The sequence below is a fragment of the Choloepus didactylus genome, chromosome 1 (assembly GCF_015220235.1).
Source record: "Choloepus didactylus isolate mChoDid1 chromosome 1, mChoDid1.pri, whole genome shotgun sequence".
In the NCBI taxonomy this organism is placed as follows: domain Eukaryota; kingdom Metazoa; phylum Chordata; class Mammalia; order Pilosa; family Megalonychidae; genus Choloepus; species Choloepus didactylus.
In genome coordinates, this window is record NC_051307.1 from 93,266,586 (window position 1) to 93,288,714 (window position 22,129).

The 22,129-nt window shown below is 38.2% G+C and overlaps 1 protein-coding gene across 2 annotated transcripts in view; it reads left to right on the forward strand.

Moving 5' to 3' along the window:
• IQCG (IQ motif containing G) overlaps nt 1–13,152 on the forward strand; it is a 70,776-nt gene extending 57,624 nt beyond the window's left edge. For both annotated transcript variants that reach the window (XM_037837420.1, XM_037837414.1), the window contains exons 9-11: nt 9,756–9,887; nt 10,659–10,760; nt 12,171–13,152. In XM_037837420.1, coding sequence (XP_037693348.1) covers nt 9,756–9,887; nt 10,659–10,760; nt 12,171–12,311 — 375 coding nt within the window. In that variant the 3' untranslated portion in view covers nt 12,312–13,152. The remainder of the gene's footprint in view (nt 1–9,755; nt 9,888–10,658; nt 10,761–12,170) is intronic.
• Nucleotides 13,153–22,129: the final 8,977 nt, after the last annotated feature.

The following is a 22,129-nucleotide window of genomic DNA, read 5'->3' on the forward strand; positions in this document are numbered from 1 at the left end:
GATTGTATACCATGGATGATTGTATAGTATGTGAATATATCTCAATAAAGCTGAATTTAATTAAAAAAAAAAAAAAAGCAGCTGGAGAAAAACAGGCACCTTAAATAGGGAGTAACAAAGATAAGGACAGTCACCTTTTCATTAGAAACAATGTAGGCCAGAAAACATTGAAGAAACAATCTGAAATTCTATACACAGTGAAAATATCTTTAAATATAAAAGTGAAATAAAGACATTTTAGAAAAAAGAAACAAAAACAAAATAAAACAAAAAAACAATAGGGGGATAAGGAGTATGGGATGTTTTGGGTTTTCTTTTGTATTTTTTTATGTTATTTTTCGTTTTATAGTAAGGAAAATGTTCTAAAATTGTGGTGATGAGTACACAACTATATGATGATACTGTGAGCCACTGATTGTATACTTTGGATGGATTGTATGGTGTGTGAATATATCTCAATAAAATTGTTTAAAAAAAAGTAAAAAAAAAAAAAATCCCTGTTGGATGAATCAGGAAAAAAATTCCAGCTTACCCATAATACAGCCTGCTTTTAGGAAAATCTAACAAGTTATCAGTAAACAATTTCAAATCTGAGGTATGAATGTTTAGTTTAAGAGGAGGATTTCTACATGCTTTGTAACAGGACTTTACTGAAAAAATATCTGGTAGGATATTAGAAACAGTGTCATATACACCTGTAATTTAAGAATTATGCATTATGTTACATATTTCAAGTGTTAAAGGCATAGCAGTAGTCAGTAGCAATCAGATGTACTTGTGAATAAATGGATGGATTCAGTGTTTCTTGGGTCTTCAACCCAATACACAAGCAATACATAAATACATTTTTTAAAAAACAGTTTTAATGATATAAATCAATATACCATACAGTCCATCTAAAGTGTATAATCAATTCACAGAATTGTGCATTCATCACCACAATCAATTCTAGAACATTTTCACCCCCAGTAGGGTTCTCTATGTTATACAGTCAGTCCCATGTTTCATCCTCCGGCTTTCCTTCTAGTGACATACATGGCCCTAAACTTTTCATTTCAACCACAATCACACCCTCATATCCACTGTCAGTTACACCCACTATAATGTGCTACCATCACATCTGTCCATTTCCAAACATTTACAATCAACCTTATTACATATTCTGTACAAATAAAGCATTGGCTCCCCATTCTCTGCTCTCATTCTATCTTCTGGTGACCTATGTTCTAGATATTCACACCATGAATTTGCTAGTTATATTTAGCTCATATTAGTGAGGTCATGCAATACTTGTCCTTTTGTGTCTGACTTATTTCACTCAACATAGTGTCCTGAAGATTCATCCACGTAGTCATATACTTCATGATTTCATTTCTTCTTACAGCTGCATAAAATTCCATCATATGTGTATACCAGAATTTGTTTATCCATTCTTCAGTTGCTGGACACCTAGGTTGTTTCCATCTTTCGGCAATTGTCAATAATGTTGCTATGAGCATCAGTGTGCAAATGTCTATTTGCATCCCTGCTTTCAGTTCTGAGTATATACCTAGTAGTGGGATTTCTGGATCATATGGCAGTTCTATACTTAGCTTCCTGAAGAACCACCAAAGTGTCTTCCACAGCAGCTGTACTACTCTACATTGCTACCAATAGTGAGTAAGTGTTCTCCACATCCTCTCCAACACTTGTGGTTTTCTGTTTTTTTTTTTTTTTATAGTGGCCATTCTAGTAGGTATGAAATGATATCTCATAATTTTGATTTGCATTTCCATAATGAGTAGTGATGTTGAACATCTTTTCATGTGTTTTTTAGCCATTTTCCTCTGTGGAAAAATTTCTAGTCATGTCCTTTGCCCATTTTTTAATTGGGTTGTATGCTTGTCTTTTTATTGTTGAGTTGTACTATCTCTTTACATATCCTGGATATTAAAACTATCAGATATGTGGTTTCTAAATATTTCCTCCCATGAGTAGATTGCCTTTTTGCTTTCTTAATAAAGTCCTTTGAGGCACAAAAATATTCAGTTTTGAGGATGTCCTATTTATTTTTTCTTTCATTGCTTGTGCTGTAGGTGTAAAATCTTAGAAACCACCTCCTACCACAAGATCTTGAAGATGCTTCCTTACATTTTCTTCTAAGAGTTTTATGGGTCTGGCTTTTGTATTTAGGTCTTTGATCCTTTTTGAGTTAATTTTTGTAAAAGGTGTGAGATAGGGGTCCTCTTTCAGTCTTTTGGATACTGATATCCAGTTCTCCCAGCACTATTTGTTGAAAAGACTGCTCTGCTACAGTTAGCTAGACTTAACAGCCTTGTCAAAATTCAATTGACCGTAGATGTGAGGGTCTATTTCTGAATTCTCAGTTTTATTCCATTGGTCAATATGCTATCTTTATGCCAATACCATGCTGTTTTTACCAGTGTAGCTTTGTAATATGTTTTAAAGTCAGGAAGTGAGAATACTCCAACTTTTTCTTTTTCAAGATGTGTTTGGCTAGTCAGGGCCCCTTACCTTTCCAAATAAATCTGGTAATGGACTTTTCTAATTCTGCAAAGTAGGCTATTGAAATTTGGGATTGTGTTGAATCTGTAAATCAATTTGAGTAGAATTGACATCTTAACAATATTTAGTCTTCCAATCCATGAAGATGGAATATCCTTCCATTTTTTTAGGTCTTCTTTGATTTAGCGATGCTTTGTAGTTTTCTGAATACAAATCCTTTACATTCTTGGTTAAATTTATTCCTAGATATTTGATTCTTTTAGTAGCAAATGGAATTTTTTTCCTGATTTCCCCTTATATTGCTCATTACTAATGTATAGAAACATTACTGAATTTGCATATTAATCTTGTATCCCACCACTTTGCTGGACTCATTTATTAGGTCTAGTTGCTCTGTTGTAGACTTTTTAGGATTTTCTAGGTATAGGACGATAGAATCTGCAAAAAGTGAAAGTTTTACTTCTTCCTTTCTGATTTGAATGCCTTTTACTTCTTTTTCTTGCCTAATTGCTCTAGCTAGAATTGCTAGCACAATGTTGAATAACAGTGGTGACAGCAGGCATCCTTGTCTTGTTCCCGATCTCAATGGTAAAGCTTTCAGTCTTTCACCATTGATTACAATGTTAGCTATGGGTTTTTCATATATGCCCTTTATCATATTGAGAAGGTTTCCTTCTATTCCTTTCTTTTGAAGTGTTTTTATCAAGAAGGGATGCTGGATTTTGTCAAATGCCTTTTCTGCATCAATCAAGATGATCATATGGTTCTTTTCATTTGAGTTGTTAATGTGATGTATTACATTCATTGATTTTCTTGTGTTGAACCACCCTTGTATACCTCAGATAAAACCCCCACTTGATCATGGTGTAAAATTCTTTTAAATGTGCAGTTGGATTCAATTTGCAGTATTTTTTTTTTGAGGATTTTTGCATCTATATTCATTAAAGAGATTGGTCTATAATTTTATTTTCCTGTACTACCTTTATCTCATTTTGGTATTAGAGTGATGTTGGCTTCATAGAATGAGTAAAGTAGCATTCCTTCCTCTTCAATTTTCTGGAAGAGTCTGAGCAGGATAGGTATTAATTCTTCTTGGAATGATTGGTAGAATTCACCTGTGAAGTCATTTGGTCCTGGGTTTTCCTTTGTTGGGAGATTTTTAATGACCATTTCAATCTCTTTATTGTGATTGGTTTATTGAAATCTTTTTTTTTTCTAGAGTCAGTGTAGGTTGTTCATGTGTTTCTAGGAAATTGTCAATTTCATCTAATTTGTCTAGTTTGTTGGCATACAGTTGTTCATAGTATCCTCTTATGATCTTTTTTATTTCTGTGGGGTCTGTAGTAATGGTCCCCATCTCATGTTTCATTTTATTTATTTATATCATTTTCTTTGTCCATCTAGCTAAGGGCTTGTTTTGATTTTCTTAAGCTGCTGGAATGCAATATACCAGAAATGGGTTAGCTTTTACAATGAGGTTTTATTAACTTATATTTTACAGTTCTTAGGCTGTGAAAATGTTCAACTCAAGGCAATCAACAGAATGATACCTGGACTTTGAAGACAGGCTGCTGGCATCTAGGACACCTCTGTTATGTTGGATGGCACATGGCTGGTGTTCACTGGTCCTTCCTTCACTCCTGGGTTTCATTGCTTTCAGCTTCTGGTTCCAGTGGCTTCCTCTCTGAGTTTCTGTGGGTCCTCTTTTAGCTTTTCTGTAGCTTTTGTCTATGAGCGTCTCTTAATTTTATCTCTTATAAAGGACTACAGTAAGACCCACCTTGGGGCAAATCCTCAGTTGAAATAACCTAATCAAAAGTTTCCACCTACAATAGGTCTGTACCCACAGGAATGGATTAAGAGAACCTAGCCTTTTCTAGGGTACATAGCAGCTTCAAACTACCACAAGCCTTGTCAATTTTGTTGTTGTTCTCGAAGAATCAACTTTTGGTTTTGTTGATTCACTCTACTGTTTTTTTGTTCTTGATTTTATTTATTTCTAATCTTTGTTCTTTCTTTCTTTCTACTTGCTTTGGGATTAGTTTGCTGTTCTTTTTCTAGTTGTAATTAGGTCTTTGATTTTAGTTCTTTATTCCTTTCTAATGTAGGCATTTAGGGCTATAAATTTCCCTTTCAGCACTGCCTTCATTGCATTTCATAATTTTTGATATATTGTGTTCTCATTTTCATTCATTTTGAGATATTTACTGATTTCTCTTGCATTTTCTTCTTTGACCCACTGATCGTTTAAGAACGTGTTGCTTACCTCCATAAATTTGTGCATTTTCCAGTCTTCTACCTGATGTTGATGCCTAGCTTCATTTCATTATTATTGAAGAAAGTACTTTCTATAATTTCAATCTTTTAAAATTTATTAAGACCTGTTTTACAACAGAACATGTAGTCTATCCTGGAGAATGATCCATGAGCACTTGAGAAGAATGCATATCCTGCTGTTTTGGGGGTGCACGGTTCTGTATATGTCTGTGAGGTCTATTTCATTTATCAAATTATTCAAGTTATCTGTTTCCTTATTGTTCTATTGATGTGAGTGATGTATTGAAGTATCCAACCATTATGTAGAAACATCTATTTCTTCCTTCAGTTTTGCTAGTGTTTGCCTCATGTACTTTGGGGCACCCTAGTTAGATGCATATATATTTATGATTGTTATTTCTTCTTGGGGGTTTTTCCCTCTTATTAATATATAGTGTCCTTCTTTGTCTCTTATAACAGCTTTGCATTTAAAGTCTACTGTGTCTGATATTAGTATAGCTACCCTAGCTTTTTTTTGGATACTGTTTTTGTATCCTTAGGTCTAAGGTGAGTCTCTTGTAGACAGCGTATAGATTTTGGCTCATATATATATATATGCCTCATTTTATATTACCACCAACAATGTACGAGGGCTCCCATTTTTCTGCATCCATGCCAATACTTGTTATTTTCTGTTTTTAAATAATGGCCATCCTAGTGAGTGTGAAGTGGTATCTCATTGTAGTTTTAATTTGCATTTTCCTAATGCCTAATGATGTTGGCCATCATTTCATGTGCTCTTTGGCCATTTGTATCTGTTGGGAGAAATGTCTATTCAAGTTCTTTTGTCCGTTTCTTAACTGAGTTGTCTTTTTGTTGTTGAGTTGTAGAAGTTGCTTATATATTCTGGATACCAAACCCTTATCCAGGGTGTTTCTTAAATGTCCAAGTAGATGGAGTTGGCAAGGGAAGGCTGTCTTTCACAACAATCCTTTGATGTTTGCGCTGTGAACCTCACAAAACTTTTTGAGGTTTATACTCTTATTGTATTATCTTGTGGCCTGAGAGAAGTATAAGATATATGCTTGTTGGAATTTGTTAAGCTCTTATTGGGACTTAAAATATCTCTGGTAATGTGAATATTCCATGGATATTTGAAAAGAATGTATATTCTCTGTTGGGTACAAAGTTGTATAAATGTCTATTAATCTGACTGATTAATTATGTTATTCAAATTTTTGGTCTACCTGAACTATTGATTTCAGGGAATTGTGATAAAGTCTCATAGGATGATTGTGCACCTGTTGATTTCTTTTATTTCTAATAATTTTACTTTATATATTCCCAAAGATTTAGTTAGATTTATAAAAGTTCACAAGTGTAATACCTTCTTAATAGGTTTATCAGTAGGAAATATGCCTTGTTGTCCCATTTAGTTTTTTGGCTTTGTGGTAGTTTGAAGCTGTTATGTACCCCAGAAAATCATGTTCTTAAATTTAATCCATTCCTATGGGTGTAGACCTCTTGTAGGTGGGATGTTTTGTTTAGGTTATTTCATTTGATGCCTGCCCCATGGTGGGTCTTAATCTTCTTACTGGAGTCCTTTATAAGAGGATAAAATACATAGAAATAAAATTAAGAGAAGCTCACAGAAAAAGCCCCAGAGAAGCTGAGAGGAAACTGCTGAAGCCAGAAGCTAGAAGCAATGAAACCCGGATGAGAAGGACTGACAGATGTTCGCTATGTGTCTTGCTTTCTGACAGAGGAGCCCAAGTTCACCAGTAGCCAGTCTTCAGACAAGGTACTGTCCTGTTGATGTCTTCATTTGGACATTTTTTTCATGGCCTAAGAACTGTAAGCTTGTAAGTTAATAAATACCCATTGTAAATGCCAACCCATTTCTGGTGTGTTGCATTTCATCAGCTAGCAAACCAAAACAGGCTTTAATTCTATTTTGTCATATATTAATCACCAAACCTACTTTCCTTTTGTTCCGGTTATTTTGTTTTAGCTGTGGTTCTTGTAAATAGTTTTTAGCTGGATTCAAAAAAAAACAACCTGAGAGGCTTTTTGTTTTGATATGGGGATTAGCCCCAATTTACTTTTATTGTGATATTTTATTTGTATTGTTTCTCCATCTTATTTTACGTTTTTTACCTTTCAAGTTTTATAGTTGTATCTTTTGTAACTTTTCTTGGATTAATTTATTTTTTTAACATTTTAAATTTTGAAATAATTTCAAATTTACAGGACCATTGCAAAAATAATACAAACCCCATACAGAGAACTTCAACATACTCCCTTTAACCTCCAGATACACACATCCACCAATTTAAACATTTTGTCACATTTGCAGTGACTCACTCTCTCTCTCCTAGACATTTGAGAGCACACTGCACACATCATACTCCTTGAGCACATAATACGTCCATGTACATTTCCTATGAACAAGGATAGTCACTCGTGTAACTACCTTAAGTGCAGTTATCAAGTTCTAAGAAATGTAACATTAATATAAAGCCTACATTCTATATTCCATTTTTTTTTCTTATGTCCCAATAATGTCCTTTTGATCCTTTTCTCTTTTATTTTTTAATCCCATCCAATATCATGTATTGCATTTAATTGTCATTATCTCTTTAGTGGCTCTTTCTTTTTTCTTTTTAATTGTGAAAATATATACAACATAAATCTTCCCTTCCCAACTCCTCCCAAGCATACTGTTTTAGTTTCCTAGGCTGCTCAAAGCAACTACCATGAAATGGGTCAAGTTAAACAATGGGAATTTATTTGCTCACAGTTTTGAGGCCAGGAAAATGTTCAAAATCAAGGCATCATCAAGGCAATGCTTTCTTCATGAAGACTGGCTGCCAGTGATCCTTGGCTCTTCTGTTACACAGCAAGGTACATGGCAGTGTCTGCTGGTCTCTCCCTTCTCTTCCTGGTTTCATTGATTTCAGCTTCTTGCTTCCATGGCTTTCTCTCCCTCTTCGTCTGAATTTCATTATCTTATAAAGGACTCCAGTATAGGATTAAGACCCATTTTGACTGAAGTGAGTCACACCTTAACTGAAGTAGCTTCGATGAAAGGTCCTACTTACAATGAGTTCACACCACAGGAACAGATTAAATTTAAGAACATGTTTTTATGGGGTACATACCCTTCAAACCACCACACATACCAGCCAGTGGGATTGATCATATTCAGTGTTGTACCACCATCTACTATTGGAACCTTCCCTTCACCCCAAACAGAAACCCTTACCTCCCAGCCCTGGTAGCCTGTAGTCTACTTTCTGTCTCTATGAGTTTGTATATTCTCTGATATTTTCTTTCAGGTTATTATGGAGCTTAAATTTAACATCCTAAGTTTATAACAATCCTGTTTGCTATGATGAGAATTTAACTTCAATAGTGTACATAAACTATGTATCTATACCCTTTTGTCCCCCATCTTTTTGTCATAAATTACATTTTTAACGTATTATGAGTCCCAAACCATTGATTTATCATTACATTATATGTATTTGTATTTTAGATCCTTTAGGATGTTCACTTATGTAATCACTTGAAATGCAGTTATCAAGTCCAAGAAATTTAACATTGATATAAAGCTTACAGTCTATATTCCAATTTTTTCCTTTTGTCTCAATAATGTCCTTTTGTGCATTTTCTCCTCCATTATTAGATCCAGTCCAGGATCATGTATTATATTTAATTGTCATTATCTCTTTAGTTGCTCTTTTTTTTTTAAATTACGAAAACATATATATAACATAAACTTTCCCATTTCAACCATCCTAAGCAATGGAAATGTTTATCCTATGACTGTCCCTCCTTTGTATATTGGAAGCAGATAACTTGTTCTAAGTTTCACAGGCCCACAGCTAGAAGGGAATTTTGCCTTAGGATAAACCATACCTGTAACTGATTTTTATAAGATCTTGTATTTACCTATTGTTACTGAAATGATTTAAGCTTTTGTGGTATTGTGATGGAATGAATGTATTTTGTATGTGGAAAGAACATATCTTTTGGGGGTCCTGGGGTGGAATGTGCCAGTTTGGATATATTATATCCCCCCAAAACCATGTTCTTTAATGCAGTCTTGTGAGGGCAGACATTAAACTTTTGATTGAGTGTTTACATGGAGATGTGACTCAGTCAACTGTGGGTGAGCCCTTTGATTAAATTATTTCCATGGAGATATAGACCCTGCCCATTCAGGGTGGGTCTTAATTAAATCACTGGAGTCCTATAAGAGAGCTCACAGACAGAAGAAGCTCAGAACAGCTGAGAGAGACTTTTGGAGAGATGCTTGGGAGCTGATGCTTAGAGGTACTAGGAGACATTTGGAGAGGCTGGTCCAGAGACATTTTGGAAAAAGCTATTATGAAACCAGAACCCTGGAGCAAAGGATCAGCTGATGCCAGCCACATGCCTTCCCAGCTAACAGAGGTTTTCTGGACACCATCAGCCATTCTTCAGTGAAGGTATCCTCTTGATGCCTTAATTTGGACATTTTCATGGCCTTCGGACTGTAAGTTTGTAACTTAATCAACCCTCTTTATAAAAGCTGATCTATTTCTGGTATTTTGCATAACGGCAGCATTAGCAAACTAGAACATGTATCCTCCAGTATTTTCTACCTACCTTTCCTCTTTACTTCAGTTTCTCTTATCCAGACATCTGGAAGGCCTTTCTTCTTTATTTTCAAATGGAGTTATTAACATATACACAGTAAATGGCACAAATATCAAGTGTACAATTTGATGAATATTTAAGTATATACCTCCATGTAACCATCACCTTGGTGGAAATACAGAGAACATTTACAGTATCCCAGAATTCTCCATCATGACCCATTCTCAATCAATAAATTGACCATCCCCTGAGAAGTAACCACTATTGTGACTTCTTTCACTATAGGTCAGTTTTGCCTATTCTTGAACCTCATATGGATAAAGCCATATTTTAATGTTGTTTCCAAATAGAAACTTGAAGAGAAGTTAGAGTTCTGGATGGAGAAATTTGATAAGGACACAGAAATGAAACAGAATGAACTAAATGCTCTCAAAGCTGCAAAGGCCAGTGACTTGGCACACCTTCAAGACCTTGCAAAATTGGTAAGGAAAAGAGCCTTGTTAGTGTAAGGCTGCTCCCCGAGGCATGAGTGGTAGCTAAGCTGCAGTATCTGGGCAGTGCTATTTTTGGTCTAAGAGTGGAGGTGTGCCTGTAAACCAATGGAATTTTTTTTAGATGATGATGATGACAATGACCATGATGACAATGACGATGATGATGATGATGATGATGACAGTGCCAATAACAGCAGCAGCTAACATGCATGTAGTGCTTACTCTGTGCCTGGCACGCTTCTACTATCTCACAGATTTAACTCATTTAACCCTAGCCACCACCCCTTGACGTAGATATTATTATTTCCACTTTGTGGTCTCAGAAGATAATTTGTAAATGATGATTTCTGAAAAGCTTCTGATTATGGTATTATCATTGAATGAGTGTAGAACTCCTAAAATTTCTCTTTTAAAAGATGGCTATTTATGCGTACATTCCAGTACAGTTGTTTTTAAAAATCACACTATTTTGAAATCATAAATCATGCATCATTGAATTAGTTATTATTTAATTTTTATGATAGATCTGAAACCTTAATTTGAGTTATTTAAATTGAAAAAGAATTGGGGAACATTTATGCCCCATGTAATGTTAATATGTGAATATTTACAAGCTAGGAATCCAGTACGTTTTTTCTTTTCTTTGGTTTTTGTTTTGGCATGTCTTATTTTGTATTTTTATATTGAAATTGCAGAGCTGTTGGCCTACAGCTTAGCTAAGAAAGTACTGTAACATTTGATTAATGTCTATTTTTGCAGCTAAGGGAGTATGAACAAGTCATTATTGAAGATCGCATAGAAAAGGAGAAGACCAGGAAGAAGATAGAACAAGATGAGCTGGAATTAAAGAGCATAGTAAAGGTAAACATTCATAATTTTGGCATCTTGGGGCCCCTTCAGTGCCATAGCTAGCTTTACACTGAGGAACTCAAAGCACATCTCATTTATTATCAAACACGTAGCAGCATCCTACAGAACAGATCTGTGAGGAAGCAAGGACTTTTGTTATTCCTGAGATTTGCCAGCACAGTCCATGCTGCAGGAAGACAGTTATGCTTCCAGCTGTTAATTGGGGGGTGGGGGAAAGGTGGTTAGCAGTGGAAGCAAAACAGATTTAAGAATTATTTCTAACCAAAAATAGCACTTGACAGATTGACCCTTTTTAAAACCCTACTGCTTCTGAAAAGCTTGTTGATAAATCAGGCCAGGCTATGTGTTGGGTTTTGAGTTGAAGAAAAAAAGCTGTTTTCAAAAAAAGCTGGAGGGGTTAAGTAGCAGTTCAGAAAAAAATTGAGGTATTTTAATTTTATATAAACTTACATATAAGAGTAATGAATGAAACTGGCAGTCACAGATCCTGGGAAATATTTTAAAGCAAAATTAGTATCAGCTGGACTAAAACTTTTGTCTGGAGGATTGCCTTCTCTGAAAGAGGAGTATCTATTGAGACTCTACCTTGCAAACTGTAGTTTGGATTGTATATTTAGGAGGTGGTTAAGAAAGTAAAAGCTTTAAAGTACATTCAGTTTGGATACTCAGACCCAGACTGGACTTTTCCATCAGGAGAGACTCAGATGTGTAATTAGCAGGTATTTAACTGAGTTTCTCATTTGTCAGGATTCCTTGATTTAGAGCCAAAATATAAGAACTTTTGTTTTCTTTTCACTGGTGTACTTGCTTCCAGCATTTAGACCCTTGTCTGAGTTTAGAGAGGATTAGTAGCCTAGACTATATTCAGAACAGTTGTATCTAATGACTAAGATATTCAAGGGAGCTATCTAAAAATTTTTGAGAGTAAGAGGGGTATTGATCCCTTAATCAGTCACTAAAGATATGAAATGCACCAGGCAGCCTATTTTGAAGTCACCCAGATTATATAGGCATTTTTGGACTGAGTCCTTGCTTTTGCCCTTGGTGCAGGTAACTAACATACCTTTTGGATCAAATTATTTTTAGCTATCTTGCTGGCAGTGGGGAACATGGACATGTTAAAGGGTAGAAAGTTTCTAAGTGTGAAGGAAAAATTGGCCTGATCAGATACCTTTACTTTTACTCCCTGAGAACATTAGAGTCCGTGAGGTTTAAGCTCTGGGCCCAGCACATCAGGGGAGCATTGCTGGAGTGACAGCTTGTCTGGCCACTCCCATGTCCCAGTAGAGTCCATTATTCAAAGAGAAGGTATTTTAGTCAAAAAAAGCAATCCCCTTATGTGGAAAGAATGCTGCTTGTCAAACCGACACAGGTTGCACTCACTCCTCCTTTCTCTTCCAGCTCCAGGCCTGGTGGCGAGGCACTGTGATAAGGAATGAAATTGGTGCTTTCAGGCTACCTAAAAAGGACAAAGATGATAGCAAGGATTCAAAAGGAAAAGGCAAAGACAAGGAAAAGCGGAGAGGCAAGAAGCAAAAGTGATCAAGTTCTGTTTTGTCCTTTGCTTTGGCTTTTGGAGATGGGAAAGAGGACTCGAACAGAGTATGAAACATTTTTACCATTGCAGATAACTCATCTACAGTTGTTTCTTATTTGGACATTCCCAGGTTAGGCCTAGTTATTTAACTTTTCCTATTATATTAGTTTTCAAGCCCTGAATTAGGATGATATCATTCATCTAGGGCTTCCTCATATTTGGATCCAACTCTGTTGGGAAGAAGTGTTTCTAGGAGCCTTGTGAAGATTTTTCTCAATGAAAGAAGAGTTTATGGGCTTAGTTACAGTGATGTATTAACATTTCTGTAGTTCCTCTAATGTCTCTGACTCTGTCTAACTTGTCTATGGTGAAAAATCTCTCCTGACAAGTGAATGAAGTGCTCAGTAGAAATGATCAAAAAGATGATGTTTATAAAGTATCTAGCATAATACATACACAGTAAGAATTTTAATAAATGTTGGTTCCTGCTCCCTTTTAGATTTATCATCATTTTAGTGTTTTGGGGGATGGTGGTGGTGAGGCAGAGTTAGAATTAGGGCAGTGGCTGGCTGATGAACAAAGGGCAAATTCTAAGAAGTGGTCAGGCTTCAAGGAGAAAGATATATCTGAGAAGAACAACAATAAACAGTACCTGGGGCCAAATGACCCAACTTGAGTGGGTCATCTAGGCTCAAGCATCAACAGAAGAGGAAAAAGGGGAGAGTAGTAAAATAGTAAATAAAAATTACAAAAGAAAGGGCCTCTCACCTCTCACCTCTTTTCTTGTGAGAGTGCCCACATGTCTTCTCACATGCGTTCTTAATAAACTTCTACCTGCTTACTCTATGCTGTGCTGTGCCCTTGAATTCTTTCTTGTGGCATGGCCAAGAACCTAGGAACCCGAATCCAGCAATATATTTTGGCGAGCCAGCCAGGAGACACTTCTCTCTGACCTTCTGGACTGGTAAATCATGGCTATTGATCAGGAAGCTTGACCATGAGCTTTTGCTTTCTTCTTCTCACTTCACTCATTGTTATCCTCTCCTATATTCACACACAACTCTGTGTCTCTAGGAATCTGGGGACTCTGATCTGGCCCCCCTGGACATAATCTCCATCCACTCTGAGTTCCCTGCTCTCTCCTTGGAGGTGGCAGGAGCCTGTTTCCACACTGTGTAGATCTAAGAGACTTAGAGTGGCAGGTTATGCTGCCCTTGAGACCTAACTGGGGGCTTTTCCCCACATTGTGCAGGAGTCCAGTGGAAGCCAAATCAAGTCCCCCATTTCTCTCTCCCTTTCTTCTCTCCTCGGCTCTCCAAGACTCCCCCAAACTCTCTCCATTCCACCCCTCTGGGGACCCAGACCCTTCCTCCTGCTGAATCTGTTCTTCTTTCCACCTCTTCAACAGAGGGCCTCTCCCCTGCCTCCACAAGAGTCTCCTTCTTTCTCCTCTGTCTGGCTTTTGATGCTTTCTGAGACCTTCCATCGTCTGTAACACAGGATTCTAGCCTAAGGATTCTTGTACTAAACAAGGTGGTCTCTTTAACATTCTAGGGAGTCACCTCTGGTCTATGGTCATGGGAATTGAGTATTTTCTAACGGGAGTGTCTCCCCTCTAGGCCTTGATTGTTTTGTCTCTATTGAGAACCCATTGCAGCCAAATATAAAGCTTCCCTTCCAGAGCATGCTGGTTTTTTAGCCCTAAGGGAACAAGAAAGTAGAGGATAAAGGTATTCCTGGGAGCATTGTCCTAGACTTCTCTTATGTGGGGTGAGTGCCCCCCACCTTGAGAGCATGGGTCTAGTCATCTCCTGGGAGGAACATCCCGGAGATGCCTGGTGACATGTCCTAGGGGCCCTGGCACCTTTACTCCTTGTGTTCCAAAGACACTGAGTCAGTGGACAGGAAGCACTCCTTGAGAGCACTGTCCTGGAATCATTCCGGGCAAGGCCCAGGAATCCCCCCTGAAGCACAGGTCCAGACATCTCTCAGGAGAGGTGCTGCATGGGATTCAAGGCCCTGACTCCTCAAGAGCATTGTCATGGAATTCTTCTGGGTAAGATCTGGGAAACCCCTGGAAGTGTAGGTCCAGACATCTTTCAGGAAAGGTGTCTCAGAGATGCCCAGTGACTTTATTCCTCATGTACCCAAGAGATTGGGCTAGCGGAGAGGGACATGCCCAGCTCTGATGCACATTGGGATGCCAAGCGTTCACACGGGCCCTAGTGAGCCTCCTCTATTTCTTTTTCCAGAGAAAATGGGAAATGCTAATAGTCAAAAAAAGCTAAAAGATGGGGAAACATAGCCCTCCAGTGAGACTCTAAGTTACAACACCATCCTCCAGTCTGTAAAAGACAGGGAAAGTAGTCAGAAATTTCCTATGCCCAGATGTTTATAGCTCTCTATCAAGACAAGGACCTGAGAGGGACTTGTCACTCATATCTCAATTTCCATTAGGGAAAAAAATCTTCTTGATGATCCCCTTTTAAAACTTGTTTGCTAAAAGGCATGAGAAAATGTACCACCAAGCCAGTTAATTATAATAAGCTAAGGGGAATCACTCAGGAGAAAGGAAAACCCAGCCCTGTTCCAGGGGTGATTACTGGAAGCCCCAAAAAAGGTATCATTTCATCAGTCAGTCTGTCCCTGACATTCAGAGAAAGCTGCAAAATCTCTCTGTGGGCCCACAAACACCCACTAATGGTGTGGGAGCCCCTGGCCCCCAAGTGTCTTGAAAACTGCACACAGCAGTTTGCTTGACCTAGGACAACTGAGGTTTGACCTATTCTCCTTGTAATATCAGATGCTAACTGTAATCTATACCCAAAACTACCTCCTCCCTGAGACTCCCTGAGATACCGTTCTCTCTATAATCCTCCCCTCCTTGTTGATTACAATCAACCCCTCCCTACCTTGTATGAACCTACTCCCTGCCTTGTGCTCTCATATCCATTGGAATATCGAGCCCTTATAACCAGCTTAGTCAGCCCCCAAAGTGCGGACTATTTCTATGTTGTGCTCTGAACTGGCCGCCATTCAGAACAGCTCCTGAATCCATTCAGAGAAGTTCCTGATTTCAGGGCAACGTGGCTCGACTTCCCCATCCTGTAGGTAAGACCTATAATAAAAGCTCATGTCTCAGAACGTGTCCGGTGCTTTCTTTAGTCCTTTGGCTACAAAAGCCCTCTTGGACCGAGACAAATGGCCTATTAGAAACCACCTTTTCTGTCTTTAACAATCGAAACATGACCGAGGAGGAGGAGAAGGCAAAGAGAGGCAAGCAAAAGACCAGAGAACAGGCTCAGCTTATTGCAGTCACTGTTAAAAGCACCCTGTCCCCTCTGTGTCACCTAAATTGTGACTTCCAGCCTCAAGGGCCTTGCTTGAACTGTTGGTCAAAGGGCCACCAACAGAGAGAGTGCCAGAAAACTTGAGACAACCCTCAATCTCAGAACCCACCAGGACCTTGCCCCAAGTGCCACCAGCATAAGCATTGGGCCCAGGGCCTGCTCCTTCTCCTGAAGGGGGGTGGGCAGGACAGTCCCCAGAGCCTGCTCAAAGCAAGGGAAGAAGACTGAGGGTGCCCAAGGCTGCGTATGGCTCTGCTGACTTCACATCTGACTATCAACCTAGAGGAGCCTTGGGTGACAGATAACATTATTAATTTCTTAATGCTGGAGCCACTTACTCTGTCCTGAACTGCCACTGTGGACCTACCTCCACTTGGACTTATCTAGTTATGGGAGTTGACGGTAAAGCCAAAACTACCCCTCTCCTTGGGAGGCTTGAGGACATTCTTATGTCCCATCAATTTCTCATTGTCCCTGAATGCCCCACCCCCCTGGGGCCACCTTAAGATGAGTAGACTAGCTAGTGTTGACCCCCTTGTTTGCCCTGAGACCCCTACTTGCTCAAGGCCTCTTGGCATCCCAAAGGAGGTCCTTGAACAAATAGACCTATTTGTATGGATGAAGGCATCTCTGGGTGAGCCAGCTGAATAGCCCCTGTTGCATTCAGGTTCTCAGTCCTAGAAAGGCATTTTTTTGTATCCCTCTTCACCCTGACTCTCAGTAACTATTTGCTTTTGAATGGCTGGAAGTTAAAGATAAGATTCTTGCCCAGGCCACTTGGTGCTGCCCCAAGGGTTTCAAAATAGGCCTCATATATTTAAGAATGCCTTAGCAGCAGACCTTATTAACCACCAGCTACCTCAAAGAAGTCTTGCAACATGCTAATTTTGTGAACTAACATATTTATAATATGAAGTGAATTTTTTTTTTAATAACCATTGCTGACTAGAAGCCCTGAATGGATATAGAAAGTTGTGGAGGTTTAAAAAACTGAATTTTGTTTGTTGTCATTGCTGACTACAAGCCCTAGATGGATATAGAAAGTTTTAGAAGGTTTGTGAAAGTGACTTGTAAGTTTTTATGGCAATCAATGCTGACTAAAATTCGATAAGCTTGTCTAGGGGTATACTTTTGTCCTAAAATAAAATGGCTAAAGAAGACCTGAATGAATATGTTTTCTCTCTGTTAAAATAATGCAGATTGTTAGTCTGCTCTTAATGAAAGATTAAAAAGTTTTTCCTAACCATCTGAGTACTCTGTCTAGAAGACAAAGATTTTATATCATATCAGAATATCTTTGTTGATGTTTATGTCTCATCCTTTATTTCAAAAGACAAGTCTTCTCACTCTTAAAGGAAAACTTTACAAAGGATTTGTTTCTCACCTTGTAAAAGTGAGGTGCTAAAATAATTTAACATATTACAAGAAAGTGTTTAGGAAGTATTACAATATAATTAAAAGAGATTTTCTATCTTTCTGTTAGGTAAATTTGCATGGGTGAATTATTATTCATATATTTAGAAATTGTATAAAATTCCTAAAAACTTGACAATGTTCTCACTACTCATATTATATCCTGATTCTGATCTGTATGATGTTAGAAGTTGTTAGTCATGGTTTTAGTTATTCTTAAAAAAAAATTACAGATCATAAAAACAACCAAATTTACTTGTCAGTTACACTGCTTTGCTCTAAGGCTTCTCTGAAAGTACTTGTGGTCAGCTGCTATTCAGAACTTCATCTTCAACGGAAAAGGACTTCAAAAGAGAAGCAAGGCAAGTATATAAATTATGATCTACCTGTTAATTAACATAACCCTCGTAAATGTATAAAGGTAAAAAGGACAAAACTTCTGCTATGGTTTGTGGTTGATGACCCCAATATAAGAAAACTGTCAAATGTTTTTATTTCTGGAAGTAGCTTCATTTAAAAATGCTTTTAAGAAAATTAAGGTTTAAATTGTAAGTTTTTATGGCAGTTACATTTACTCCTGAGCTTTAACTGTTATTTCTAAATTCTGAGATGCTTTGCTCTTTATACAACCTAGTAGTTCCCTAGAACTTTTAAGTAGCTGTGTAATACCTAAGACTCAGAATTAAAGTTTTCCAGCTCTGAAAGTCAGCATTACTCCACACAGCAACATGTGAATGATGCTGGTCTAGTTAGGACCAAGGTAAATCAAAATACAAGGTAAAGGATAATATTGTCTGTATTCTAAAACTTTAACTTCCATGTGAGACTAAAAGAGAGCCAGAATATTTTAAGCAAAAAAGAAAAAAGAAAAAAGAATTTGCAAAGTCCTTTAAAGGACTAATTTTAAATTCTCTGTAGGATACTATCTACTTTAACCTGTCTGGTCAGTTTATTTAAACAACCCTGAGCCACTGGAGGAAAAAATGTGGAACTATTAAACTTCACCACCTGAGGAATTCTTGCTATTCTCTTAAGGAATAGGGACTTCCAATTTAATAAGCCAAGTCCTTGATCTTGAGGCTTGCCCTTACAAAACTTATCTCTGTAATGGCAAAGCTAAGTCTAATTTTAATTAATGCCTAAGAGCCACCCCTAGAGAACCTCTTTTGTTGTTCAGATGTAGTCTCTCTCTAAGCCAACTCTACAAATAAACTCAGTGCCCTCCCCCTTACATGGGACATGACTTCCAGGGGTGTAAGTCTTGCTAGCAATGTGAGACATGGCTCTCAAAGATGAGCCTGGCCCTTGCATCATACAATTAGTTGACCAAAAAAGGGAAATAAATTCTCAGTGGCTAAGAAATTTTAAATGGAGTAAAAAAGTCATTTTAGAAGCTACTCTTATGCAAATTTCAGCCAAATATTGCAAATTGCCACAGTATGCCAAGCCCCAACCAACAGTGGTCCTGAAAACTCTAAAAAATACCCCAAGCTCCTTCTTGCTCCTGCATCTGTTCAAACCATGTATACAATTTCTCACCCAGTTTGTTTCTTCCAGATTAGAAGCCTTTCACAACAAACTCCTTGCCAGAGGCGACGCTCCCATTCCCCAAGCTCAACTAGCCACCCTCAGTAGCACAGCCAGAGACGTCTACGCTCCCACAAGTAGGGCCTGTGACCCAGTGACAGCTTAAAGCAGCTACAGGAGACAGACCATTGACCCAAATTCCCTTAAGATTAAGGGGAGCTAGAATTCTTGAGGGGGCCGTTGAGGCAGGGTTAGTACTAGGGTGGTGGCTCGCTGATGAGCAAAGGGCAAATTCCAAGAAGTGGTCAGGCCTCAAGGAGAAAGATATTGCTGAGAAGAAGAGCAATAAAAGCACCTGGGGCCAAATGACCGCACATGAGTGGGTCATCTAGTCTCGAGCATCAACTGACAGAAGAGGAAAAAGGGGAGGGTAGTAAAGTAGTTAATAAAAATTACAAAAGGAACAAAAATCTATAAAAGCAGATTGCCCCACAGTACCAGGGCCTCTTGCCTCTCACCTCTTTCCTTGCAAGAGTGCCCACATGTCCTCTCACAAGCATTTTTTTTGAAAATGTAATTTCATTGAAATATATTCACATACCATACAATCATCCAAAGTGTACAATTGTTCAGTTTCATCATATAGTTGTGCATTCGACACCACAATTTTTGAACATTTTCATCACTCCAAAAACTAAAAATGAAAATAAGAATAAAAATAAAAGTAAAAGAGAAAACTCAAAGCATCCTATACCCCTCCTCCCCTTCATTTACTTTTTTTAATTGAAATATATTCACATACTATACAATCATCCACACTATATGATAAACAGTATCATCATATAGTTGTACATTCTTCACCACAATCTTTGAACATTTTTATTAATCCAAAAAATAAGAATAAAAATAAAAGTTAAAAAAACACTCAAAATGTCCCATATCCCCCTACTCCATATTATTCATTTACTTTTTGTCTCCATTTTTTTACTCATTTGCCTATACACTGGGTACAGGAGTGTGAGCCATAAGGTTTTCACAATCACATAGTCACACTATATAAGCTATATAGTTATACGATCACCTTCAAGAATCAAGGATACTGGATTGTAATTTAACAATTTCAGATATTTCCTTCTAACTATTCTAATAAACTAAAAACTAAAAAGGGATATCTATATAATGCATAACAGTCACTTCTAGAATGACCTCTTGACTCCTTTTGAAATCTCTCAGCCACTGAAACTTTGTTTCAATTCTCTTCCCCTTTTGGTCCGAAAGGCATTCTCAATCACACAATGCAGGGTCCAGGCTCATTCCTGGGAGTCAGGTTCCACATTGTGAGGGAGATTTACACCTGCAGAGGTCATGTCCCATGTAGGGAGAGGGCTGTGAGTTTACCTGCCAAGTTGGCTTATAGAGAGAGGCCACATCTGAGCAACAAAAGAGGGCCTCTGGGGGCGACTCCTAGGCACAATCATGAGTAGGATTAGCCTTTCCTTTGCAGTATCAAGCTTTGTAAGGGCAAGCCCCAGGAGCGAGGGCTCAGCCTATGTCGGAAATAAAGTGGTACCTGTAAGGGAATAAACGCTCACTTGGTTCTGGAGGAGAAAAGAATTTATTTACAATCTTGCAAGATAGGGCGCACAGCCAGAAACATGGTGGGCTGGCGCATGGGAGGAAGAACATGGTGACCTTTTAATTTTCCATTCCTAATGTGCAAGTCCCTCCCCTCTTTCCCCATTGGCTGGGTACTACAGAGGTTACAGCCTATCCGAGAGAGCTAACCAGCCCGTCTTTGAGATTTTAATTTGTACAGCTTATCCGAGAGAGCCAACTAGCCCATTACTGAGATTTTGAATTGTACAGCCTATCCGAGAGAGTTCATTCAGTTTAAATTTCCTGCTGGGAGTTCCCGCCTCTGATTTTACCCCATACCTCTTTACATTCCAGTAACCATGGTTACTTTTCCATATAAGGAGCTGGCGCAGATTCTCTCTCTCGTCCCTTTACCACAGGACCTGTTTAAGCTGGTTCTGCCCCCATTTTCCCTATTCCATGCTGTCTCTTTGTGAAAGCTAAACTTAACCCTTTCTTACAGCCTACAAAGCAGGTGGTCCCCAATGCATATGAGAATATCAGGAATTCCCCAGCTGGGGAAGTTTAATATTTCCACATTTTTCCACAAAGGGGCTTTGTAAATACTTTTTATTCTCTGCCCAAATTACTCTAGGTTCTATTGGGGCTTCATGCTAACCTGTACAAACAATAAGGTCTCACTCCCTAGTCAAGGTTCCATGCAATCATGGTATTTGAGTAAACTGACCAACAAGTCAAATTATATATTGTGCTACAGAAAATACAGATTTCACACCATGTAACCATCTCGTCTCTTGGTCCCATACAGAAGTCAAATTTCCAAAAGATGGTTAGTTACATCCTGTACCCTTTAGTCAGATCTATCCCAATCTCAACCAACTCCATTTCGTTCACATCTCCACAAGAAGTCTGATCTCCTTTTCAGCCTATTAGTTGAATCATGGGGCAATGCTGACACTCACAGCTGCTGAACCCTGGCTTTGAGTCCCAGGTGCCACACAGACACCCAAAGCTCCAGGGACCAACCACATCACAAACAGCTCAGAATCTCAAAACTTTAAAAATAACTGTTACAATTCATGAATAAATGTGACTGCTGTAGGAGTTTACAATCTAGGAACCTCCACACAAGCCTTCCCCTTATAGCCCATGCTCCCAGATTCAAATCTCAGAGTTTACACATTATAATTAGTCCATATTAGTGAGGCAATGTAATGTTTGTCCTTTCAATTCTGGTTTACTTCACTCAACCTACTGTTCTCATGATCCATTCACCTTGCTGCATACCTCACAACTTCATTCTTTCTTGCTGCTCCCTCATGCAAAAACATTCTTATTTGTACATTTAATCACACACATTGATCGCTCCAAGTTTCAATAAGTTATACAGTCCCAGTCTTTATCTTCTATCTTTCCTTCCAGTGTTATACGGGACCCTAACCTTCCTCTTTCAACCATATTCATGGTCATCTTTTTTCAATGTACTTAGAATATTGTGCTACCATCACACTGTATTGTGTTATCCATTTCTAGATCTATGCAATCAATCCTGTAGAATATTCTATATCCCTTCAACATCAAATGTCCACTATCTCCTGATACCTTCCTTTCTACACTCTTCTCCAAACCTCTCTGTCCTGTCTTTTCCTACCTGCCTGTAGCACTACCTTTAGTATTTCCTGTAGAGGTCTCCTGTTCATGAACCCTCTCAGTGTCTATCTGTAAATATTTTAAACTCTCCCTCATTTTTTTTTTTTTAATAAAATAGCTACTTTACTTCCAACATCTCCCTCATTTTTGAAGGACAGTTTTGCTGGATATAGGATTCTTGGTTGGCAGTTCTTCTCTTTCAGTATCTTGAATATGTCATACCACTGCCTTCTTGCCTCCATGGTTTCTGTTGAGAGAGCTGCACTTAGTCTTATCAAGCTTCCCTT